The sequence below is a fragment of the Leuresthes tenuis genome, unplaced genomic scaffold, assembly GCF_036924035.1.
Source record: "Leuresthes tenuis unplaced genomic scaffold, fLeuTen1.0.hap1 SCAF_16, whole genome shotgun sequence".
Classification (NCBI taxonomy): Eukaryota; Metazoa; Chordata; class Actinopteri; order Atheriniformes; family Atherinopsidae; genus Leuresthes; species Leuresthes tenuis.
In genome coordinates, this window is record NW_027325370.1 from 29,250,116 (window position 1) to 29,276,973 (window position 26,858).

Below are 26,858 nucleotides of genomic sequence, written 5' to 3' on the forward strand. Positions count from 1 at the left end.
TTCAAAAAGACTTGAACAAAACAGCAAAAGCCAAGAGCACTTATACAAATAGAAGAGTCCCAAGAAAGGTTAAAATGGATAAAACAACTGAATTCTTGTGCTGCTGCTAATGTAAGATGAAATAAACAGAGAAGTGCGTTTTATGTTACATTATTGTTTCTGAAAAAAAGAATTGACAAATAATATTGTTCTGGTAGCAAAGCCATACTCAGCTCCACCACATCCTTTGTTAGTAATGATACACTATCATACCTGTTTGATTGGAACACCCCTCACGCTACTCAGGTCTCCTTTAGGATCACCAGCTTTTTTATCTGTATCCCGGTTCTGTAACAAATCCAACAGCAGGGAAATGTTTAAAAAACATGGTTTCAGCTGGAACAGTCTGAGATGGATGAATGGAGTGAAATGTTATTGAAATGATAGGAGACTCAAAGGTATGAGACACCAACAGTTGGTAGTGACTGACCTTAAAGAGGGAGGGCCGTCTTGGGATGCTCTTCAGCGAACGTGAGTTGACATTGCCTCCCCCCTCCACCTGAGCAACCCGCAGCTCTCTGTGACCAACCACAGGGGTGGAGGGGAGGGAGTATGCATAGCCACTACCGGGGCCATTACTGGCCTAAGAGGAGCAGTGAAGGAGGAGAGTGGGGTCATGAATTTAGGATGCAGAGGAGAAACATGGGAATGGAGATGAGTGTGAGTTCAAAGATGAAACAGATCTACATAAAGTGGATGAAGATTGACAGCATGACTTGTTGATTACTAAGAACGAGGGGAACTGTGATAGAGGATGTCATAAAGGATGTTTACGATGGTGTGTAAAATTAGATTCCAGTTTTACAGATTATTTTGAGCATATCTCTTCCTCAAGTTGAATACTTCACCATATAAATTACAGAAAGAGAACCAAACTTGTTATATTTAATCCTCTAAGTCCGGGGGGGGGGGGGGGGGTGTATCAAGGATTACTTCATTACATTTTATAAATAATTCAAAGACAACAATTGCAACATTTTCACAATAAGAAGGCACCAATGATAGAGAAACAGTGTCCAATATGTCATAAAATACACACAGTATGCTGCTAGTTTCTGCCAGCACTGGTGATTTGATATCACCAACTGTAGTGAGAGAGGCCACATCACACAATTCTGCCCCAACCTCTGTCCCCTGTCCCTTCAGTCATCACAAGGTCGTATTCGCCACCTAAGAGTTCTCCATGGATTATATGTGCACTACTGCATTCAAGGGGTCCCTTGCAGAGCACTAGTGGACATCTGGGCCACTATTTCTCTTATCTTGATCTGGGACACTGCCAGATTCAGATCGAACAAAACCCAACAGATGGGAGCACACCAAGCTCCGTATCACGGAGATGAAAGGTGAGCGTCTACTGTCAGTAATGGTGGGAAACAGGACTATCCATCACTGGTTCTGACAGGCTGAAGACGTAAAGCCAGTGCGATGTTTCCAGGGCCACACTCTATGTGCGAGGTTCTGGACAGCGACCAGCGACAGTAGAACCAATAGAACCAAGACCGCCTACTCCATAGGATAAGGAAAATTGGCAATTCAAGGCAATGCAAATTGGACAGTGTAAAGTACAAACCACTTTTAAGAGACTAATGGAATGGATGATGGGGGACATTCCCAGCAGCAAGTGTGTAGTGTACCATGATGATTTGTTGGTGCATGCTGTGGATTTTGAGGTTTCACTGGCCAATCTGAGGAATGTGTCCTAGGCCATTCGCCAGACTGGGTTGAAACCGCATCTCCTGTTCCAGCAGGACTGCTGTCCTTCGTCATGTAGTTAGTACAGTTGGTGTTAGCACTGACCTTGTGAAGATTGCCACAGTGAAGGAATGGCTAGTCACTTGCATTCCACTGCAGCTACACCACATTGGCGTGACTGAGAGTGAACATCCTTGGTCCTTTTCCCACCACCAATGCCAGGAATCGTTAAATCTTGGTGACTATATCTGGCCACTTGGTGAGTACCTCATCAAGTGGCTAGATATAGTCACCAACTTCTAGATCAGAGTGCAGGAACCACATAAGAAGTGTTGAATAAAATGTTCTATTCGTTCGGGGTTCCTGAGGAGCTGCTCATTGACCAGGGGAGGAACATCGAAGCTGAAGTGTTCCAGGAGGCTCTGTCGGCAGAAGTCAAAAAGACTCACTGGCTGGTTCAACTGCACCTTGGCCACTCAACTGGCAATCCTTACTAGCAAGTGACAGAACGACAGTTGCACTTCCTTATTGCACTGCTGTGCAAGAGTCCATCTGGTGCGTCCCGAAGCCCTCGTATTTGAGAGGGAACTTTGCACCCCAGTGGAACTGGCATTTGGGTCCCGCCCAGAGGCAGAGGCAGCAGGGAGACTTAGACTAAAGCATTTGCAAAACTTGGCTCAGAATTGGGCCAAGTTTTGAGATTGGCTCAGAGCTGTTCACGAGCTGGCCACCAAGCCTTGGCAGAAACAATAGTTCAGCAGAAGTTGATGCGTATTTATGGATGTACTGCCCAAACCACAAGAATAGACTTTCACCCAAGCTCATGAAACACTGAAATGGTTCATGCACTATGCTAAAAAGACTGATCAAAGGGACTTAGCAGGTGAGGCTGGTGGGGTGTGATTGGGTGGTGGTCCTTCACTGGGTCAGGCTCGCATCCTATCAGCCTTGGGTACCCCAAATCAAACAGAATGAGCATGAACCACAGCAGCAGAATCAGGGACACTCATCTCCCAATGGGAAACTGTAACAGCCATGGAGGCGGCACCAGCGACTGCCCTCCCATCTCATGGACTTTGTGCTGGACTGCTTTGGGCCGTCTAGCCAATCAGTCTGATCCACGTTTTCTACAATTCTCTTCTGTTCTGTCCCTCTCCCACCAGGCTGACTTTCATATAAGTAATGCTGTAGGTGCAGTTGCAATAATCGTAATCAATTCATTTTGAGCAAGCAAGTGCGTGAAAGTACAGGGAGCAGGAACAAGGATAGTCATATCTAGGGTATGCCTCTCTATTTGTCCATGATTTGTGCATTTGTCAAAGTTTTTGCTATCTTTTCTCATTTTCCACATCGCTTCTTGACTTGTCTCTGGTGAGTTTGGCAGAGAAATAATCTAGATCTGCAAGTCTTTGCGCTTGATATTTTCCCCGACTGCAAATATTTTCATTCATCTCATGCCACTGCTGTAATCCTGATTTGATCCTCTCTTGTGTTTCTTTGGGTTCTGGAATTCAGAATTAAGACACACATGCTAGCATGTGTAGCATCCATATTTAATTCTGTAAATGCAGTGCGCTGCGTTTGACAATACATCTTCTGCGCATGCGGGTGATTTCAGGGCCATAGACTGTTCTCACTGGAGTCTGATGACAGTGGTATTTAAATTAATTGTGAGCTATCACGCAAAAAAAAAAAAAAAAATCAGATCTCAGCAAAAAAAATTGGAACTGAGCAGTAGGACCTACAGTGTGAACATAGTCTAAGATATGATGGAGCTTGGTTACTGGTTGCAACTCTTAGAAGTTAAAGACATTTGGATGGGACCACAAAATGTTTTATTAGTGGATGTTCTTTTCAGCCAAACAAGTCAAAGTGTGATCATATATAACTTGTTCTAATTCAATGAGAGCTTCACACTTTTGTGCCTTACCAAATATCACTTTAGAAACATGTTGCGTTGACGCGGACCGTAAGGGCTGTGATTGGTCCGCTCAGAACAAAATTTCCGGCAGTTGCTTTTTCCAGTCTTAATGGCTGTACACGGCAAAGAAGCTCGTCAAATCGTCCCGTTGACATTTAAAAGTATCGAAAGTGCATTTGTTCATCCAGGTCCCTCAGTGGGTGAACCAGTGTTGTAAATTCACCCGTTCCCAGCCTTGACCGGTTTAGTGGCCGCACAGACCACCTCCGCAAACGTCTTCTCTGTCGCCTGCGCAATATAAGCATTTGTTCTTCAATATTGATGAGCTCCAACTGCAAATACAGCTTCTCCACCTTGGTTGCCATTGTTTACTGCTGTCAAATGTGACCGGAAGAAAAAGCAAGGATTCGGCTGTAACCCCTGAACCACACAAACACACAGCCACACCCCCGAGCAGCACGGTGAATTGCAGAGCAACGCGTTCCCTCAACGCAGAACTTCGAATGCTCGACGTTACGGAGAAGCATAAACTAAGCATGAATGGGTTGTAGTCACTCCTGGCAGCCCTATGAGGATACTTCTTTCTTTAAGTTTATGTTGTAAAAACATTTAATGTGTATGCATGATACTAAAGCAGCTCTTTCTCAGGAGGAAGAGGAGTCTTCTGCCACTCAAAACCCAGGTTCCATGTAACTTGACTAGACAAACAAGACACACTGAGTCCTACATTGCCTCTGGTGCATTCGTTTGTGTGTGAGTGTGTGTGACAGAGAAAAATCAAATCATACCCTTGGCACACTGAATAGATTTTAAAGTGTTGTATTAGTATGTGTGTGTGAATGGATGAAAGTGGCATGTTGTGTAAAAGTGCTTTAAAGTTATTTGTTTCTTTGATTTGATTCCACTATTTAATACCCTCACAGAAAACATTTAATCTATTAATTAAACTGATGTAGAACTTTAATTCTGAATTAGATTATTTCAATTGGTATCAATGATTGAACTTGTTTATTGTATTTGAAGATATTACTGGAAAATGTTTTGTGTTATTTAATGTTTGATATACTGTACAGCTGTGCCTTGTAAAGAGCTGAGGAAAATGTTCATCTTGACTCATAGAAACTGAAATTGTGAGGACATAGTACCTGTCCAGGGAATGACGCAGATCCAGGTGTGGAGCCTCCAGAGTGACCGGGGGAGTTAGGCAGAGATTTGCAAGCCTGCAGTGCTGTCTGCTTCTTGTGAGCAACAATCTTCTGGGCAGCTGAAAAAAAACACATCCAAAATTAGATTAGTTAGTTATTTCATTTCTACTCTTTGTGAATCATTATTTTTGCTTTTGTGTGTTTTGACATTACTAATAAAATGAGAGTCAACTCACCTTCTGAAAACACTCTGTCAACATTGAACCCATATGTGGCACAAGTCTCATAAAACAGTGAGTGACGTACATCAATACACAACTGTCTGGCTCTCTGATCCTCAATCACACGAGGGTTGGTGCTGCTTATTTTATCTGAATAAACAAACCACAGTGAAAGTGAGAAAAATTATTAATTAAGATGAGACAGGCCAAGTCTGTATGATATTAACACTAATATTTTACCATGTTCTGGGTCAATCCACTGTACCATGTTTCATGTACAAGTTTATTCCACAAGCTAAATCAGCCATTTGAAAGTAAACTGCCAGTTACATGGAGGTCTTTAAGTCTGATGTTCATTTGTTTGGCAGTTGCTTTCATTTATCAATCAAGTCTCCCTTTGCATTACTGCCCATCCATCCCGATCCTCATTGTCAAGATAAGTATCTCCTTAAATTCTCTGTTCATTGTGTCATCTTGCTTGTTCTCTCTTATTAGCACATTATATATCTATTACATTTTGATATATTTGAAATAAAGTCTCAATTTCTATTTTCTAAATTCAAGGCACTTCAATAAATAACTCACAGTATAAATATCTGGCAATCATTTATTCTTATTTTTTCTGAATTTATCTGTACATTTTTACTGACAGGCACAGTCAGACTGGTGAAAAGTGCACACTTCCGTACAAAGTAACTAGTATGAAAAAAAATCCTCTGATACTCTGTGTCTCAGTCTGTTTTTGGCATTTATTTTGATGTTCCATCAATGTCAACTCTGTGAGTCTGATATACAACTTTCCACCATTGATTGAAAGGTGCACTATTCCAATCCAATGGTTGTCCATGCATTGCACTATTGGGTGGCTGATGTGAGTTGGATAATAGATATACAAAACTTTTACACTGTCAGTGTCTGTCAATAAAGTTTTTTTTCTGGAGTGTACACTAAAAAGTCTTGAAGTAGACAAGTTTAAAATTGGCTAACATTACCATCCTTAACGAATATCTGCCTAATTATTCTAAAATTTAGACTAGTTTTTACACAGTTCAGTTTATACAGTTACTCTGACTTGATATGATCCTCTGACTTGATACGAGAAGTTAAAATAATAAACTCTCACTGAGAGTGTGGCAACAAAACTCCTTACAGCCATCAAGCTACATATCTGTAAGACACAATTCCTAATACTCCAGACCAAATTTCCTACCATTGTAGAAGCACTCACACAAGTACTAAATGCATTATTGGCAAGTTCCCAACTGCATTCAAAGAGCCTTAGAGAACAACAGTTGCCAAAAGGCCTTTTCTCAACCTCTTTCAAATTGAGAACTCTTGTGGGTCTAATTACCTATCTTCCAATGTATGGTTGTCGAGACATTGATTTTAAATAGACTTCAGATTTCCTCTGACAGAACAATCACTTGATTCTACTTAGTCTATAAGAGTGATTACTTTACAAATGGTAAATGGACTGTACTTATATAGCGCCTTATATAATAACAGCTAGATCTGCTGCAGTCCTTGGTTCTTATCTTGTGAGACCAATCAGCAGCTTTTGACACAATATACCACCACATCCTTTATCCAAACTTTCTGAAATACGTATAAAAGAAAAGGCACACTCACAGTTTGATTCAAACCACACTGCATTTTCTTAGTGTGTCAGAGCAAGGACAAATGTCCGCATCTCATCATCTTGCCACAGGGTCTTAGACATCTTAGCAGCATTTGATAAAACTGACCACAGTATACTTTTGTCTCACCTGGACCACTGTGTCTGTACTAAAGGCACTGCACTAGAATGGTCTAAGTTTTTTTCACCTGACGAAAGCTTTGCTGTCAGCCTGAGTGACTGTTTCTTCTTCAGCCCCTTTGGGCCAATTTTATTTCTCTACACGTTCCCCCTTGGATCCATCCTAAGGAAATATGGTATATGATTTTATTGTTATGCTGATGACAGTCAGATTTACTTATTTTTAAAAAAGTGACTGTTCTTTTCATAAGAACCACTTTATCAGGATCTCTCTCAGGCCCAGAAACAGCTTCTTCCCCAGAGCTGTGAAAGTTATTACCCCTTGTAGTGACATACATGCCCCTGCAAAACACTCACTTAAATTCCCTGTCTTGCAATCAGCCCACAAAATAAACTGTTACCCTGAATCTGCATTCAGATTCCACTTCTTAATCTCTGACTGAGTTAGTTTATGGTGTCTTATGTTTACCTTCAGAGTAATTTCTGGGATGTATGTTCAGCTATATAAACTCAGTTCTGCAGGTTTATGTTCCTTTTCAACCACTTTATCCCTCTCAGAAATGTCAACTTTTACTGCCACTCCTACGCACAGAGCAGTTTTGGTCCCACTTGCTCTCATTTGTGGTTCCACGATGGTGCAACGAGAAACCAAATGCTTTCAGAGCATGCACATTCCTTTTCTACTTTTAAAATCTCTTGAAGACTCATTCTTTCAAAAACACCTCCTCTCTTAACAGCTCTCATAGCCTAAGTATCTAATTTGCACATACTTTGCACTTACTTACATTTTTTATGTGCAACCAATCAGTGTTCACAATGGGACATAGAAACATATTGAATTTTCAAAGTGAGAAATTTTTCTATTTCATGAAAACCGTCAGCAACACATCTTACAAAAAAGTTGAAAACATTTGGTGAATTATGAAACACAAAACACAGCATAGATGACCCAGGACTGTTGAGTGGCTAGAATCCAATTTCAGACAAGATTGGGCAACATTCCAGTCCCAATACTCCAGCAACTGATATCCTCAGTGCCCCAGTGTTTAAGGGCTGTTGTTAAAAGAAGAGGGGATGCTACACATTGCTAAACATGGCTCTGTCCCGACCTTTTCGAGACATGTTTCAACCATCAATGAACCAGATGTTTCTCATAAAATAGTTTGATGTTTCATGTTTAACATTTGATGTGTTTTCTATGTTCTATTGTGACTTAAATATTGGTTTATGAGATTTGCAAATCATTTCAGACTTATCAAATTTAAGTTACAAAAGAAAGGCCACCCTTTTAGCAGACAACTCAAGTCTGAACATACTATTTACCAAAATTACAGTTAGCATTAATTTCAGCCCTAAGTTTATGTAACATAAAAAAAAACGCTTAGCCTGGCAGGTTATCTTTAAACTAACGCTGGTACAAAAGTTGCAGTGGACAATGTATTCCCAAAGTACGAGAATGCTAGATTTTCAAACCACACAGCTGACAAGCTCCCATGCCTTTCCCACAGAGATCCCTCCAAAAGCCAAACCTGCACATGCACACCCCTGGGCAGCTGGAAGATCAGGGAGACACCCTTGGGTTAACACTGTGGTAAACACAGTGAATGACTAATGCATTATGTAGCTACATCACTGTGTTGATGGTGTAATAATGAAAACAGAAAATTGTCTATAATAGCTAAACTCGGTGATTCTCTGTATTCTCTGTAAGCTTTATTATAAGCTTTCCTGATACTGACTGTGGTTTGATTTCTTTCTATATCTACATGTTGTTTTTTTCACTGATACAGTTGTTCTGTTATTGCCTGTAGAAGTGCTTGATGTGGAAGGTTCAAGTTTCAACTATTTTTCTGCTTGAGCCACAGCTAAGATGTGCATCTCACACAACGAGTGTGGATGCTTTAATCCGTTAACATGGGAGCCAAACAAAAATCAATTTTTGCTCAACCCACACACGCATAAAGATCCTGGTTTGAACCTGGCCTTGTTGTGCTGTCTGCTAGCTACTCTTGCTCTATGTCCCTGCAGCCTCTGTAGGTGACACATAATTATTGGACAGACACAGTCAGCAGAGAGGAGGGTAAACAGGTAGGCCATCCAGTTTTGCATTCAGTTTTGATTATGCAGTGGTTCATCTTTTTACATGCCTGTGACTTACAATACAGACTTTTTCCTGGTTTTTTTCAAGCAAATTTATCGTCGGGATGTGGAGAACAAAAAGTGCACTTAGAGAGAAATTAGATACTATGGCTTTCATCAAATCCAGCATGTGACTCAGTGGGGTTACATGATTAGATTAACTTGATTATAGCTATAGTTGGGTTATGCTCCTTATCTGAGCAAAGGTAATTATTCTTGGATATATGGCGGTGAATGAATCGAATCACTGGCACAACGCATGTTATATCCTGGTATGATAGGTGGCGCTGTACCCATTTCAACAAACTCAGGTTTTCAAGAAAGATGGTGAATGAAGAGCAAAACTCTACATTTCGTTTGTGATGAGCATGCTTATTCTCCATTGCTTTGTTTATTTCTTTCCGACGGCGACGATGACAAGAGTAATATCATCTCCTTCGACTTCCAGGTGACGGATAGAGCTATCTCGGGGTCTTAATCCAATTGCGAGTAACCTGATCCGATCCGTTTTTTTGTCAGATTAAGGTGTCTACATGAACTGAATAACTCAGTCTTATTATAATTTAGCCATTAATCCAATCTGATGGCCCGCATGTATTCCCACTGACTGATACTTAACTTATAATACAGCTGTTCACTGACACCAAGAAAACATAAAGGAAACTGACATAGTCTGGTATCCAGATGAGAAAGGCCTTATAGTACGATTAATGTGGTTTGTACTCTGACCTTGGGTGCCAACGACAATGACAGGTATGTCTGAACGATATGTACTGAGTTGGCTGTAGAGCTGGTAAAGATCCTGGAAACTGGCTTCATTCTCCAGACTAAAGACGAGGATCACGGCATCAACCCAGCTGCTGAACTGGAAGAACAAAAGAGACAGAGGTGTCAGCTCTTTGTGCCCAATAAATGAAAAACTTGCATGCTCATTACTTTCTCATACAAACGCATACATATACACACTCAGAAGTACCTGTGAGTTAGGGGGTCCAGCTTCTTCCCGGATAAGTAATAAATTACTCTGACCGTCCACCAGCACTTCCTTTTTATACCTTCCACCTGCCAAGTACAATGAACGTGGGAGAAGATTTTTAATAGCATGAGACACCAAGGATGATGCCACATCATATGTCCGACTCCACTGTTTATGCTCAGATATCACTTTGAAAAGGCAAAAAAAAGGAAAAAACAAACTTTGTAATCAATAAACCACATTTTGAACAACATTTGTTTTTACCATCTGGCTTCTCAACTGCAGCATAACTGCCAGTGATGTATTTGTTCACCAGTGCTGACTTGCCACTCTTTAGACTTCCAAGAATGCCCTGAGAGAGGAGGGGAGAATACAGCACCAAGCACTTTATTCAGATTCACCATCTAGGCACATTTACAGCTGAATGCATCAAATATAAGTCACAGACAATGTTCAGGCAGTGTTCTAACATCATTATGATATTAGCAAAGTAAAAAGTACTGTTGGTTAGTCAAAGGGACAGTCATGCTCTTAAGTCGAAGTATTTTTTTTATATATAATATTTTTATTACTTTTTCTGACATGAACACAGACCACAAACAACAAAACAACATGGCCACAAAAACAAATATCTGACTACTTGTGTGTTATACACAGTACAATACAAAAAAAAAAAAACATCTCCCTATATAAATAAGCTGTGAGGATGTGGGAACAAAGTATATATACATACAGATATATACACCATCACACAAATACATATTGACAGCGATGCAGCAAATACATATCAGCAAAGAAAGAAGAGTAATAAAGAAAATAACTGTCAATTTAGAGAGAAAAGGCTGGTTTTTTTTTATGAAAATGAATAGATTAAAAACAAATGAATAAATTAATGTCCAACCTTATGATCCAAAAACATCAGTTAGCCAGTTCCCCTCAATGCCATCTAACATCCCTTTTAATACAATGGTTGTGAGTCTTTTACCTGCATACTTAAAGAAAGGGGTCCAAATCCTACTAAAATCATCCATCTTACATTTGAATCTGTACGTTAGGTATTCCATTGGTAGTAAATCAAATACAACTTTGTGCCATCCCCTAATTGTAGGGGGAGCAGTATCAATCCATCTAAGCAATATATTTTTCTGAGCAGCAAATGTAAGAATACTGAGCAGCCTTCTTTGATGGGACCCTTTGATATGACGACTGGGCAAGCCGAGGAGCAGAACCTGAGGATCAGCATCAAGCTGGACATTAAAAATCTAATTAAGTTTGCCAACAATTTTACCCCAGTACGCCTCAACATGGATACATGTCCACACACAGTGCCTATAGCTTCCCACCTCTACCTGACACTTGGAACACTTTTCAGACAAACTTGGGTTCATCTTGTGTCTGAGCTGTGGTGTAATCTGCAAGCGATGTAGTATTCTAAACTGGGTCTCTCTGGTTCTGTTACATATGGAGATCTCTCTAGCTAGTCGCCATATTTCCAACCATGTTGATTCATCTATTGTAAGATTTAAATGAGCATTCCATTTACATCGAACATACTCTAGGTTCATATTGCTAACAGAGTTGAGCTCAGCATATCCCCGACCGAGAACTGCTTTCTTGCCTCTACCAAGAAGTAAACGTTCCATCTGTGAAGTCTGACAGTTAAAATCATACCTTCTTTGATTCTGGGTGAAGTTGCAAATTTGCAGATACCTGAAGAAGTGATTACTGGGGAGACCATGTTTCTGTCGGATTTGTTCAAATGTAAGCATCCCTCCTTTATCAAATAAATGTCCCAGAGTTAAAATCCCCCTCTCCTCCCACATCTTAAATCCCATGTCTGAGCAGGCTGGGGCAAAATCCATGTTCCCGTATATCGGAGCTAGCGACGACAATGTTTTAGAACAACCCTCTTATCGCTTGCCAGGCTTTCAGACTTGTTGTAATTATGATGTTATTGTTCCTAGCATTCTTAGTTTTCGTTGAGTCCAAGGCAAATAAAACACCTGTGAGGCCATTACCCGCGTTTGCCGACTCCAGATCTAACCACACCGAATCTGGATCATTATTAATCCACTCGGCTATGTACTGGAGCTGTGCAGCCAGCTGATAGAGCCTATTGTTTGGGACAGCTAAGCCTCCCTGCTCTACAGACATTTGCAAGTTAGACATTTTTAGTCGTGGTTTCTTTCTGTTCCATATAAATGAACTGATCCAGCCATTTACCCTTCTAATTGTTTTATTATTAAGTAAAATAGGGACCATTTGAAAGTGATAAAGTAGTCTCGGCAGAACGTTCATTTTGAGTAAAGCAATTCTACCCATCATTGACAGTGGAAGGGATATCCATCTGTCCAGGTCATCACATATATGCTTTAACAGAGGTTCAAAGTTGGCCTTGTACATTGCTTCTAATGATAGGGTGATGAAAATCTCAAGATAAGTAAAGCCTGCGGGTGACCATTTAAATGGACAGGAGATGGGCCGAGAGGAGTTGCCCAGCGGCAAGACTTTAATTTATTTCATACCCTGAAAATTTACTAAATTGATTTATTATCTCCAAAACAGCTGGTATAGATTTTGTTGGGTTAGTTAAAAAAAAAGCAATATATCATCAGCATATAAGGCTATTTTATGATCTTTCCGACCAACTGAGATTCCAGTGATATCTGGGCTATTCCTTATAGCTTCTGCGAGGGGCTCGATCGCTATAGCAAACAACAATGGGGATAAAGGGCATCCCTGCCTTGTTCCCCTACCCAGAGGGAAGGCGGATGAGACCTGGCCATTGATCCGAACAGCAGCCAGTGGTCTGTTATATAAAAGCCTAACCCAGCTGCTTAAAGCATCTCCCAGCCCGAAGGCATTTAAGGTAGAAAAAAGAAATTGCCATTCAACTCTGTCAAAGGCTTTTTCGGCATCTAGACTTATCACCATACTGGACAACCTCCGCTGATGCGACAGCTGAATTACATTTAATAACCTTCTCATGTTGTTACTCAGTTCCTACCAATAATGAACCCTGTCTGATCAGTGTTGATAATGGAGGGCAAAACCTTCTCAAGACGCCGCGCTAATATTTTAGATAAGATTTTAAAATCAACATTCAGGAGACTGATAGGTCGATATGAAGGACATTCATCAGCTGGTTTTCCTTTTCTAAGTATGAGGCTAATATTGGCCTCTGTAAGTGATCTAGGTAAAGAGCCTTTATTAAATGATTCGTTCAGCATCTCCAAAAAAGGACCCATAAGCTCCGATTTAAAATCTTTATAGAATTCACTGCTAAGGCCGTCTGGGCCTGGAGACTTCCCTGATTGTAAAGTCTGCAATGCCACTAGAACCTCCTGCTTCGTAATCGGTCCGTTTAGCCCGTTTTTGCTCCTCTGTTAGTTTAGGTAAAGTAAGCTTCGACATAAATCTATCAATCAAGTCCTGTGCTTCCGGGGGTTCCTCACTGCTATATAGCTGGTTATAAAATTCTCTAAACACCTTACAAATATTAACTGTGTCAGACTTACTATGTCCATTTTTGTCTTTAATGGATGAAATTGTATGAGAGTCAGTCCTCTTGTTCACTAGTCTTGCAAGATACTTACTTGGTTTATTACCATACTCATATAACCTTTGTTTAGCAAATCGAATACTCTGCTCAGCTCTATGAGTAAGAAGAGAATTTAGAGATGCTCTTGTAGCCAAATATCAGAGGGATATTTTGCATACGTCTTCTCTAAATCAGCAAGTGTGCCTTCCAATTCCCATTGGGCTTCTAAAGATTTACCTTGTTTGCTTCTAGCATAGGAGATAATAAGGCCTCTAGCATAGACCTTACAGGTTTCCCATAATATTGATGGGGTTATATCTGGGGTTTTATTTATTTCGTAGAATATGTTCAATTCTGATTTAAAATAAGAAATGAATTTGGGATCACTTAGTAGGTGTGGATTGAACCTCCAGAAATTAGAGGAGCACTGTCTCTCGCTAAAGAGCAACTGTAAAAATACTGGGCTGTGATCAGAAATAGAAATAGTTCCTGTATCACAAGACAACCGAAGAAAGCAATAACTTAGGGATAATCTATTCTAGAATTACTCTTTAGAAGTAGGGTGTACAGTTCTCCATACATCAAGAAAACCAAACTCCTCACATGTGTCCATTAATGCCCTGGCTCTTTTTGATGGGACCCTAGGATCTGCAGGCATTCTGTCCATTAGCGGATTCAGGTGGCAGTTCGATGTGAGGGCGATTTCCACTCCTTCTTTTTTGAGAGAGGTGAGAATCTTCTTTCTCTTCACTGGATGATGAATGCGTACATTCCAAGTACAGAGTTTAATACTAGGAATATTCATAGTTAAATTAAGTACATAACATATCTTAAATTGTTGCTACTCATCGCTGTCACACATTTATCATTATCCACAGCGCACATACGGCATGTCTTTGGGCAGCATAAGTAGTATAGCAACGGGACTGAGCGGGCTGATAACATAACAAAACAGTGGCCATTCCTGGGATGAAACTATTTACAAAGACTAACACTAGGTCCTTCACAAACCGTTCTAGAACCTCTAAACTTGAGATCACACCACAGAGAGCAAATTCAAACCCTCCTTTCAGGTGGTGGGTCCCCTGCCTAACGCTAAATGCAAGCACACTTCTTACTTATCTGGCACAGTAAGTTGAAGTAGCAATGGCTGAAAATATAGACAGACACAATCCCTACCACTCTTAAGTAACATTAATAATAACCATTATATAAATCCACCAAGAAAAGCGAATAAAATAAAAAGAGAAAACACAGTTGGTAGGGCACTGGTCCTGATGGCAGTCAAAGTAATCATACTATCAAAAACAATAAGAATAAATAAAGAAAATTTAAATTAAAATATAAGAGAAACGTTCAGTCCTGTCTCTCAAGACCCGTATCTTAAGAGCATGTGAGCCTCAAGCTTCCATAAGAATAAGCATAAAGAAGCTGCGTGAAGCACCTCGTAATTTACACGGATGTAATTAACGGGTGCGGCATGGATGAACACCGCCCTTATATTTATAGATGACCAAATAATACACACCAATACTTATGTATTCATTTCTGAAAGATATATCCCGGTCTGGATCAACAGTTTTTTCCGCCGGGGAACATATTAGGTCTGTGAGTCCTCCAGGTGGAGCGCCCGCCTGGTGACACAGGACAGTGTCACACCTCACCTGCGCATCACAGGACAGCTACAGAGAGTCAACAACGGCAGAAGCCTCTCCTGGAGAGTGAAAAGTTTTAACCGCGTCATTCACTGTGATCCTGAGGGACGCGGGGTAGATCATGGCATAACGAGCTCCCTCGATGTTCTGGAGCTTCTTCCGCACCTGGTCGTATTCGCGCCGTCTTTTCTGTGTAGCAGCAGCGAAATCGGGGAAGAAGTGAATCCTCGCTCCGTCCTGTCGGATGTCTTTGAGTCGTCTAGCAACATCCATCACCCTTTGACGGTCATTGAAGTTGTAAAACCTCACTATCTTTGCGCGTGGAAACCTTGAGGTCTGGGGACCGGGGAGCCTGTGCGCCCTCTCCAGCTTGACGCGGCCCGCTTTGGTGTCCAGCTGTAGGAGCTGGGGAATCCAGGACTCCATAAACTGTGTTGGGTTTGTCCCCTCGAGTTTCTCTTGCAGGCCAATAATCCTCAGGTCGCTCTGTCAGCTCCTTCGCTGTTCTTTCCAAAGCAAGCAAGCGCTGATCAGCATCAGTAGACGCATTTTCCACCACTAGAATTCTTTGTTCCGCCGCCCAGACACGGTCAGTGACTTCTTTCAAACTCTGAGAAATATTTGTGGTGATATCGTGCAGCATCTTTTCTAGTTTCTCATCCATCATGACAGCAATATTCGCTATCATCGCTTCAAGGGCTTTGGTCAGACCCGGATCAGGTGCCGCACAAGTGTTAGCCGCTAGCGTAGCATCGTCATCTTGTGGGGAGGCCGCAGGCGTATCTTTCTTCTTTGAAAGTTATTTAGAAGGCATTTTACCAACAGGTTTGCTCAATAATCGGTCCAGGGACATCACCCGGAGTAGTCACTCCGATTTTTCGTGCGCTTTGAGCCACCAAGAATAAAAAATGCCAATATTGGAGGATAAGTGTGCCAGAGCTCCGACAAGACGTGGCTGCTTGCATCACCGGAAGTCCAAGTCGAAGTATTTTAACATGCACAGTACCTGAAATACTGATTGGTCTCTTATCAAAATGCTTATTATAGAACAAGACTTTTTCTTTTCTGTTTTTTTTTACTATTCTCATTCTAGGCATACTGCTTAATTGTACCAAAAAATATTCATCTAATGTCGACACAATCAGTATCTTTTGCTGGCAAGATTTAAAAAAGTGTCAACTTTCAAGTCTTGAAGGGCTTTTAAGGCCTGTTGTTTCAGGTTGATTTTAAAGCAACAAAAATGTTAAATTCATTCATGTAAGTTACATTACTTTGATCATGAATAACAAGCAACAGTGAGTGGTGCACCCTTTTTGACCAGTTTTACACCACTTTACTTTGGAAACTTTAAAGCAGGACTATTACTTATAATGTAAAATTACTACAGTTTGTTATCTTAACTTTATTTAAAGATATTAATACAACTGCTGCCTAAAGATGCTCTTTGGGCATGATCTTATTTAAGCAATCTAGCCCAAGACAAAAAAAAGTATACTTGACAGCTGAATGCATTTACTGCATAATAATAATAACAATAATGAGCAGTTTTATTGACACTTACTATTCTCCCTGTTTTATGCAAAAATAAAAAAGTCCTTCAACCATGTACATTTTCTTTCTGAAAAAACAACATCTTTGATGTCACTGAAATATTGTAAATCCAAGGCCTGATGCAGTTTTATGGCCAGTAGAGGTATAAATACTCTTAATCAATGTAAATTGGTAGGGAGGTATGAGGATGCGATAACTTGTACTCACCAATCTCAGCTCGGGGACTGATCTACTCAGTGCCCACTCCTGGCTGTTGGCAATATTTACTAAAAGAAAGCCAGACAGAGACAGTCAGTGAAGAAAAAACACAGACAACATTAATGATTTTGACAATACACAGTGAAAAAGGCAGCCATCTTAACAGCCTACGCAAAGTGCTATTCAAGCACACATCTGCTGCATTACAGCTGACTTATTACATGGGTGGCTAGCATGAATGAATGTTCTTCATGAACAATGTGGTTTTCATAAAAGTGCCACCATAGCGCATCCTATCCACTTTCCTTCCTTCGTGCTTTAAATGACAGGCAGCAGTGTGTTCTGTTTAAGGTGCTCATCTCAAGTGGTTCTGTTCAATGGCTAATCAAAAAACGTCTGTATTCATGACAAATTGATTATTTTGTTTCTTGACTAACAAGATAACTGAACTGGCATAGACTCAATAGGAATTGGTTATGCACAAATTTTGAAGTAGTTATATGTGCCTTAGCTGCACTTCTGCCAGAAAGTTGACTCCATATAATCAAAGTTTATGAATTAGTACTCTTTACAAATTTAATCTTAAATATTTGCATTAATACTAAATATTCCAGATATTCCATCATCACAGGGATAATAGCAGGTCTGAGGCACAACCTCTGACATGAAACAATTTGATTTCACATGGAAATTGCATTTAAAATGAAGTCTGGACAAACTGTCCATCCATTGTCATCCGCTTTTCCAAGGTCTGGTCATGGAGGCAACAGTTTCAGGAGAGAAACCTGGGCATCCCTCTCCCCAGCAACACTCTGCAGCTCCTCCTGAGGAATCCCGAGGCGAAAAGGGATATATAATACCTCCAGCAAGTCCTGGGTCTGCCCTGGGGCCTCCTCCCAGTAGGACGTAGGACTCCCTCTAAAGGGAGGCAATCAGAAGGCATCCTAACCAGATCCAAAACCACTTCAACTGACTCCTTTCGATGCAGAGGAGCAGTGACTCTACTCCAAGTTCCCTCTGCATGGCCAAGCTTCTAACTCAGTCTCTAAGGTTCAGCCCAGCCACCCTCGTTCTTTCGGTCACTACCCAGAACTCATCACCATAGGTGTGGGTTGGAACAAAGGTGGACCAGCTAATTGAAAGCTTTGCTATGTGGCTCAAGTCCCTCTTTACCAACAAAACGGACCAGAGCAGTGCTTTACAGCTCAATACAGCTAATGAAGCCCCAATCCCTCTGTCCATTTCTTGCTTCAACCTACCATTAATCGTGAACAAGATACCCAATATACTTAAACTCCTCTGCCTGAGGCAAGGACCCTGAACCCAGAGAGAAGATTCCACCTTTTTCCAGTTGAGAACCATAGCCTAGGATTTGGAAGAGCTGCTTTAAACTCAGCTGCAAACCACTCTAGTGTGCGCTGAAGATCATGGCTTGAAAAAGCCAACAGGACCAAATCCTTAACAAAGGGCAGATGTAACCCTGAGGTTCTCAATCTAGATGCCCTCCAACCTTTCTGTTGCCATAGTTATGCATCATTTTATTACACAGATGGTTATACAGATGTGAAAAAGTTACCAGCAGAGATCATTCTAGCACTACAGCAATCAAACCAGTGTAGAAAAATGTTTCAGAAATGTCTGTTTTCACGGGAAAAATTTGATTACGAAATCTTGAAAGAATGTAAAAAAAGAGACTAGTCTTGATGTGTCCAGAGCTAATGCAGCCGGCTGCTACTTGTGTGGCGCCATTCTTGAACAGTTTTTCATGCCTGGTAAATGAAATCCAGAAAAGTTGAAGAAGAGACAAATAGGATGCAGTGCAGGAACAAAATAAACTAAATCAGGAAGACGTTTAGACCTTTTTTTCCTTAGATCATCATTGGACATGTGAGATCAATTTGTTTTTTCAACTGTCATGTAGGCTGCAGGAACAATAGCCCACGACAACTCTGCCACTCTCTACTAAGATAGAGACTGCAGACAGAAAGATTATGTTATATACTCAAACTTGTGCAAATAATCTGTAATCTACAATTTAATATTTTCTCATAAAATTCCAACTGTTATCATGTTGTGGGAGAATAAGTGACACATGATTAGTAGCAAGGATATGACATTTATATCCTGTACAAAATTTAACGGATCTCAACGGGGAAACATGTTTCGACACAAGACGGGGATGGATACGCATCATGTCATGCGTGAAAGTGCAGAGGTGGAACAGTTGATCGAAGTCTATCTGCTGCTGATATGCCTCTGAGCTGGTTAGTAAAGTATAAACAAGCAAAACCATACTGCCTCCAGTGTGCTTATACACTTAAAGAAACTCACAACTCTAAACAACAGTGCTGTAGTCACTCAGCTGATTCTGTGACGCTGGTTTGATGTGTGTGATGCAGAACTTTGAATGCTCAATGACGACGTTACATCGACACCGTCGACATTATGGAGGCGTATAAACTAAGCATTACAAAGGGCAACAGCAGTGTAACCCATAAGAAGATGTCTTCTATCGGGGCAACCAATGTGCGAAAGAGGTTTTTCATTCAAATTATGTGCTATCACAGTACACATGTAAACTCTTTGGCAAGTTATCCTCCTTATTCATTTATTTATTTGGTGTTAAGGTGAGTCATAATGACCATTGGGGACTACTGCAATTCAATATCCTTCATCTTGGCAGTCAGAACACAGTGTGGTGGTATTGCTTTCATCGCTTTTTTAAATTTTTTTATACCAGAAGGTCATGTTAGAGGGCTTTTGGTCTTGTAGGACATTATTACACTACTGGGGTTTAATTTGACCATGGGGCCAGCAACTCAGTATTAGTATTGCAAGCTAAATTTGTTGCCAGAACTTAATTAATATCAGCTCTATCTACAAAGCATTGGAAGTGTAACCCAAAAATAAACTCAGAAGAAATGAGACATAGAAAGAAATAGAAGCCATAGAAGAATAGGAAATAAGGGAGAAAAAAGATTAAACTTTTTTTTTTTTTAAGATTACTGTAACAATACTCATTAAAAAAACAAAAGCAATTTAGTATTGGCATATTGATACAAACAGTAATAAGAGCAAAGTCAAAATACAAATATAAAGTTGAAAAAGATAAACAAATTAGTTAAATGCTGTATAAAAAAGGTGAGTTTAGCTAAGTTTTAAAAATAGCAGGGGAGTTAGAATCCTGGATCCAGCTTGTTCTACATGAGAGGAAAGATTCCGATCTGGTCTTGAAAGGTCTGGCAAGAACAAGCAGGCTAGAACTCTGTGAGTAAACAGCTCTTGTAGGTTGATATGGAAGGATGAGATCTTTAATGTAGTATGGAAATTGACAATTCCGGGCTTAGTATGTAATATAAAGAATACAGTTCCATCTTCTGTACCTGTTTTATTCAATTCAGGGTCACAGGGCAGCTGGAACCTATCCCAGATGTTATCAGATGAGAGGCACGGTACATCTTTGACAGGTTGTGAGTCCATCACAGATGGAAGAAGAATTTTCAATTATATTCTAAATTTAACAGGAAGCCAATATAGAGAAACACAGGAGATATGTGTTCTCTTTTGATGGTAGCAGTCAGTTCTCTCTGATAATTTGAAATATTTTTGAAAGAATTTGTCTGGACAACCAGCCAAAAAGGCATTACAGTAGTCCATTCAAGATGTGATGAAGGCATGGGCAAGGTTTTCAGCATTGTCTTAGGACAGGAAGCTTCTGATTTTGTTAATAATCTACTGGTGAAAAGGGCTGCCCTAGATACCTGTTTAACATGTGAATTAAAGGACAAATTGGAAAAAATTGGCAGGCTTGGCAACATCTAGACTTTTATTTTTTCCAGAGTCATAATATTTTTCTTGTGGTTATTCACTCATCAATTATCTTGCTATTTAAACATATAAGACATTTTTTATCATTATTTAAAGGTTCTTTCATTTACAGATCTATTTTCTAAACCTAAAGCCTATCTCAGCTGACAATGGCCAGTATGTTTGTGAAAACACATTGCAAGGTCTACCCACGTGTTGCCACATAGATGACAATGTATAGTTTACATCTATGGCCAGTTTAATCACCAGTTAGCAGTAGACACAAAATGGAGGCTATGGCTGATAGGAGGCTTAGTAACAAAACAATGCAGTGAGCAAATTATTTCACCTGATGATTGAGTTGGACAAAATGCTATACAACATTTTATTCAAAACTACAAACAAGAGTCTTACAGGATTATTTATGAAACTGAAAAACAACTGAAAAGCAAATAGTGCATGATGAAAAAATAATCACCAAATTCGTATGGATTTATCCACTGCTGACTAAAGACTGTATGCAAAAATGGACTTTAACAAGGTGAGGCGAGGAGGTACAGCTTACGTTCTGCATTATTTAAGGAGTCACACATGTGGACAATTGGAAATTCTAGAGCTGTCAATCAGAGCAATCAAAACAATGACAAGTGCAGTTATTACATGCATTGTGGTTTATGGATGATGGAAGTCAAATGTAGCCTGGGCTTTTTGAGGCTGCATCTTGTGGTAGGTTGTGGCATTGTGCTTAATGGTGCATCCACATTCTTCTTCACCTGCTTTAACCACGCGCAATACTATAATTTGTGTCAAAATAGTAGCTTAATTGATTGAATAGTGAGCTGTTTCAGTCCTGATATCAGAAAGGCCTGGTGAGTCTTTCGTCATTTTGAAGTTTCTAATAAAAATTTAGTTTTCAAAAAATGTGAAAGGAAAAAAGTAACAACCAGAAAAAAATATAAGAGACCACGACATTTTGGCAGCCAAGTCTAACAAATATATTGTCCACTGTGCTCTGCATGAACGTGTCCTTAAAAAGCAAACTATGATTAAAATGGATCCTTGCTCTAAATCTGTGGAGCAGTTAGGCCAGTGGTAAACTAATGTAGCCAGTGATTATGTACTTCAGTAGAGAAACAAGGGACTTTCATATGGGATGTCATTGCAGAATGCTACTTTGCAAAAAGAGCTATTCCTGCTACAGACAGAGATACACATACACACACACAAGCCTTTGTCTGTCTTCCTGACTGTAATTTTCTTTTTTACAACTTGCTGCTAAAGCCAAAAGTGATCAGACAATGTGGTTCTTCTGCTGCTTTTGTGCAGATCCTTTTTTCGGAATGTTGTACTCTAAGCCATATGTTAATGGTGTTTCACACACACAACTACCTCCACCCTTCGTTTCATCAGGCTCTGCCTCTGTAGCAGAAGCAGAAGCAGCAGTCCTGATGGTTACCATAGCAACACTTCCTCCTCCCCTAAGTATGTGTGAGAATGCGTATGTGTGAGTGTGGTTGGCAGGGCTATTCTCAGTACACAAGTGAATGAATCCACAGTGTGCATGTATAACAGCGTGAATACACAATGAGCGCATGAATACATGAAAACATACACACTCTATCTCTTATAAAACGTTTGTAAAAGACACACGCTATATAAGGTGCAGTTGTCAAGAAAGACAGCAGAGAGGAAAAAGAAAACTCCTGCGTCTTAAAATGGACATGTATGCCTTTGACATGAATTGAAAAAACAAAAAACAAATATGATACAGGGAGGAAATAAACTTCAAGGTAGCAGAACATGCATTGAGTAGAATATTAAAGACTGCATTAGAAATGTCCATTGAGAATGGATTAATTTTTCACGTGGGTGAACAAATATCATCTCATGACTCTTACCCTTTCCAGCCTTCCAGCTTATATAAAGCCAAAAACAAAACACTGGAGCTGAAATGGTGCAATCCATCTGTTATCATGCCACCAGCTCCTCTGCCCTTCGGCACCATTCTGAGATTTTACACTATTGCTTGGAAGGCTGCTTAGTATTTCTGTGTGTGTTGTGCATGTCAGTGAATGTGGGTACAAATGACCTCACTAGCTGTGTGAAATTGACCCATACAGGGCAATTAGATTAAGACTGTCCAATATTACTCTTTTGTCAATTCTCAGATCAACGACCTTCATATATCATTATTTTCCAGTCACATATGACCTCAGGAAAATCTTCCTCAAACACGTGACTGTATTATAGCCTGCAGATATATTCTTTGTGGGGTTCACACCCAATTCCAGCCTATAACATTTTAAATGGATGCCTCCACACAGATGAAGGGGCTACATTCTGATAAGTGTTTGGCAATAAGAGATTGCAGTCAGTAGTGTCTCTGATAATGGCTTGTTATAATGGATGTACATGAATTAGAACTACAGAGGTGACAGTGATGTTGCGCGTATTTATAACCTCCTACCTTCCTCCTCACTGGAATCTCTTTGTATATAAACAGCAGGTGCTGTGGTGGATGGCCCCACTGCCCCATAACTGCTCTTTGTGAAAATACCACTGATGAACTTGAGCATCTTTCTGTCCTTTGCAGTGCCTCGTTGGCCCTGCTGTGCCTGCTGGGCTTCTCTGGCCAGCCCCAGGTCTTCAGAAAGGCTGTTCAGGTCACTGTTATCCAGTGTGCGGCTTTTATCTTTGCGTGTCGGTTTAGGGACCTGGGTAGTAGGTGCAGGTAAGGAAGTTGAGCCTGTCTTCAGCCTCTCCTTCCTTGGGATGTCTCTTATCATACCAACCATGCCAACTCCTGTCTCCAGTGGCATTCCAGCTAGAGCCCCATCCTGCGCATCCCTCCATTCTTTTAGCTGACTTGCCTCTGCCCAGGAGGCCCGGCAGGGGCCTGGTGAATGAGTAAGCACACGGCAGTCTTTGCGATCAAGGCTTTGTGCGGAAGTAGGGCTACGCTCTTTACCCTCCCTGGAGTCACGACCACGGATGATCACACTGCTGTGAGACTTCAGCAGACTCTCAGGCTGCTGTCCGGCTGGACGGATAGGGAGGTATGCCCTGGTTTGGGTGCAACTTGACTCCACAACTTCTTTTGGTGGTGTTGTGGTTAATAATGGAGACGTACTGTGTTTTGCCTCTGAGATGGGAAGTATATTCTCGATTATGACTGTAGACTTTGTCTTCTGAATTGTCACTCCCTCTGAAGGAAAGGGGATTGAGAGATTGGATGGTTGTGTTTCACTATTCTTACCTCCAACATCAACATTAGGCAGTATGTTACCTCTCAGGGGGCTGAGTGGTTTTATCTCTTCATCTTTGAATTCATTAGTGCTCCCTTTCACAATTACAGTATCATGAGCTTTTTGTGGATCTTCTAGAACCACTCCAGCTCTATTTTCAGTGCAGGCAAGAGCTCCACCTTCAGTCTCCACTCTCATTCTGACCTCCTCCCTTCGCCTTATTTCTTGTCTGCCCTCCACCTCCTTCCCCTGGGAGCTGTTCCTGGCCTCCCCTCCATTCTCCTCCACTGCCTCTACCTTCACCAAGGTGAGGGAAATGAGGTAGGTTGTACGTTGCTGCAGGGCACTGCCTCCACTCATGTGGTCAGGCCTCAGTAGATACACGATATATGAATGAAACTAGACAGAACATGAACAACTAACAGTTCGACTGTGTGTTGGGGTGTAAAATAATCCAACAGCAATATGGAGACAAACGATTCAGAAGGAGGGACATTAAATTTCTCTTCGGAAGACTCAGTAAAAGAGGAGATGATGGTTTCATCCATCCCCCAAATCTCTGTCACTATTTTTTAATTTCAGTCACTGATTTTTTTGCAGACTGTAATTTTCCATTTCTCTAGAATAGAAAAAACAAAATCCATTCCTCTTGACAACCTTGAGCATTCTTTCAGTGCAGGCCAAGCAGTTCTTTTGTTCCAAGAGGACACCCAGTTAGAATCTATAACGATATGCATGCAGCTACTGAGGCAAATCAAACTTCATTATTATGTCTGATGAATCATTGCTAGTGGTAGTTATTTACTTGACCTTTTATTATGTGCTGTATCCCAATCCATCCTTGTTACTGCCAGAGAAATTCTTGATTCTGATCAGAATAACAGCTCCCCATCAGGAAGAAGTGGAAGAGCAGCTGTAATTCCATTAGTGTCACCCTAAAGCAGCATGGCTCAGGAAACCCAGGGCTGAGTGCAATCCAGTCCAGATCATGGGCTGCCAGAGGAAGCCTCACATGTGTTTTGACAGCAGTATCCATTCAAAGAGTGCAGTGGCAGGAAGGCAGGCAGCCTCACTGATGACGGCTGGGGATCAGGAGGAGAAGCCAGTAGAAGCCTGGGTAGATATTTGGAAATACATAAACGAGTGAGGGTGCGTCCGGCCATCACGCCCCTCTCTTTATCTCCTGGGTCGCCTGTGTCCTTTGAGAGCATCTGGCATTAAGCATTACAACACAGCGCTTGTACAGAGGAGGTGCTGAGTAAAATCGCCTCTCCAATATCCACAAAAGCCTCTGAAGCCCTCCGACAGACTCACCGTCACACAATTTCAGTGAGTCTAAAGCATATCATGCACACACCATGCACAGCTCATTTCTCTAACACTCTGTTTCACTCTCCTACTCTCATAAATACACTGACAGGAATCTCCAATGCCCCTCCCTCAGCTTGCCCCTCCTTGATCCAATATGCATCCATACAATGCAGAAAGATGCTACTTCTTTTCTTTTCCTTTCCTTCTCCTTTATTTTCTCACTCACGGTTTCCCCTGCTGCTCTCCTCAGAATGTGCAGGGTTCCTGATTTTTATTACTCATCCAATCCCCATCCCCTCCCTTCCATCTTTCTTCCTGTGTGCCAGAGAGGTGGGGGAGGCGCATTGTAACTGCTGGTGGCAAAGCAGCAGTGCACATACAAACTGGATCTGCTACATGAGAGGAGACTGCAGAAGTGTAACAGGGAGAGGCAAGCCACAAGGGTTAGTCAGGAAGGACAAACAGCGGAAAAAAATTAATGTATATTTGGGGGAAAAGGGGGGGAAATGACAGAGAAAATGGGGGTCATGGTGCTCTTTCCATGTATCTGTCTGTCATGTGAACAAACAACAGAACAATTGTATCAACATCATCCATCTGGTTTTAGTTGCCTATTTGTGTTTGTGTGAATAAGTGTGCCTTTTCATGTTCTGTGGCTCTATGTGGCTCCTCCTCTGTAGGAGGCTTGGCTTGTTTGTTGCTAAGGTGTTACAATCTTCCTGGCTCTGGTGGCACCATTATCTCCTCCATGTCCTTCCTCTTCCTTATTTTCCTTGTGTGCATTCTGTATTGTAATCTATCCTACAGTGTCAAAAAGGTCTTTCTATGTTTATGTATTTTTTTTTATGCAAGTCCACAAGATTTCAATAAGTTTATTGATCTATAGTCTATTGCCTGCAATTGCATGTGCTCATGAGCAGAATGCAATTGCCAGGGCTTACTGCTTGAACCAGGGAGCAGACTTCTTGAATCGCATAATGAAAAATTTTGAAAATACACAAACACTCAATCATCATTTAGTTTTTTTTTCTACATCTACAAAATATCATATGTGTTATGTTAAGATGTGCCAAGTGAAGCGGAAGTGCCTTGAGATGACATTTGTTGTAATTTGGCACTATACAAATAAAACTCAATTGAATTTAATTGAAATTGAAGATATGAGAATGCTACTGTTTAGATTTTTTTTAAATAATTAGCTGCAACTATTGATTACTTTTTTTTTTATTTAATTGGCCCAGCATTTTCCAATTAAAAGTTCAACTGCAAAACATGCAAAATAATGAACGCTGCACCAACATTTTCCATCAAATGTCATATTTAGTTGTCAAGGTAATGGGGAAAAGCAGCACACTTGGGCATTTCATCAGCTGGAACATGACTGTTAAACCCATTTGATATAAGATAAAAATTATCTAAGCAAAGGCACAAGAGGAACTGCTGCAATTTTGCTGCAATTTTGTTGTGTGCAGTACCAGAGACACTGAAGAAATCATCATTAAACATCCATCTCCTTAGTAAATACAGGGTAATTTCATGTTAGTTAATCATAGGAAAAATCATTTGAAACATGAGATATCTTTCCTAATGGTGTGCCGCCCTGAGCTTCTCACCATCCTAGACATAATTACTGTCCACCTGCTCAGCCTGCTCCCTCT

At 40.7% G+C, this 26,858-nt stretch overlaps 2 protein-coding genes across 6 annotated transcripts in view; one reads left to right on the top strand and one right to left on the bottom strand.

Annotated features, from left to right (window-relative positions):
- Nucleotides 1-26,858, top strand: part of LOC140271521 (tubulin alpha-1C chain-like) — a 366,226-nt gene that overhangs the window by 30,864 nt on the left and 308,504 nt on the right. The window lies entirely within an intron of this gene.
- Nucleotides 1-26,858, bottom strand: part of agap2 (ArfGAP with GTPase domain, ankyrin repeat and PH domain 2) — a 43,223-nt gene that overhangs the window by 13,469 nt on the left and 2,896 nt on the right. For 2 of the 5 annotated variants that reach the window (XM_072366439.1, XM_072366440.1), the window contains exons 2-9: nt 16,847-16,905; nt 10,157-10,244; nt 9,893-9,978; nt 9,646-9,781; nt 5,037-5,171; nt 4,801-4,919; nt 470-622; nt 253-327 (exon numbers count right to left, since the gene is read on the bottom strand). In XM_072366439.1, the coding sequence (XP_072222540.1) occupies nt 253-327; nt 470-622; nt 4,801-4,919; nt 5,037-5,171; nt 9,646-9,781; nt 9,893-9,978; nt 10,157-10,244; nt 16,847-16,905 (851 nt within the window). Of the gene's footprint in view, nt 1-252; nt 328-469; nt 623-4,800; nt 4,920-5,036; nt 5,172-9,645; nt 9,782-9,892; nt 9,979-10,156; nt 10,245-16,846; nt 16,906-23,111; nt 25,568-26,858 lie in introns of those variants that run through there. The other 3 variants (XM_072366436.1, XM_072366437.1, XM_072366438.1) reach the window with 3 other exon arrangements.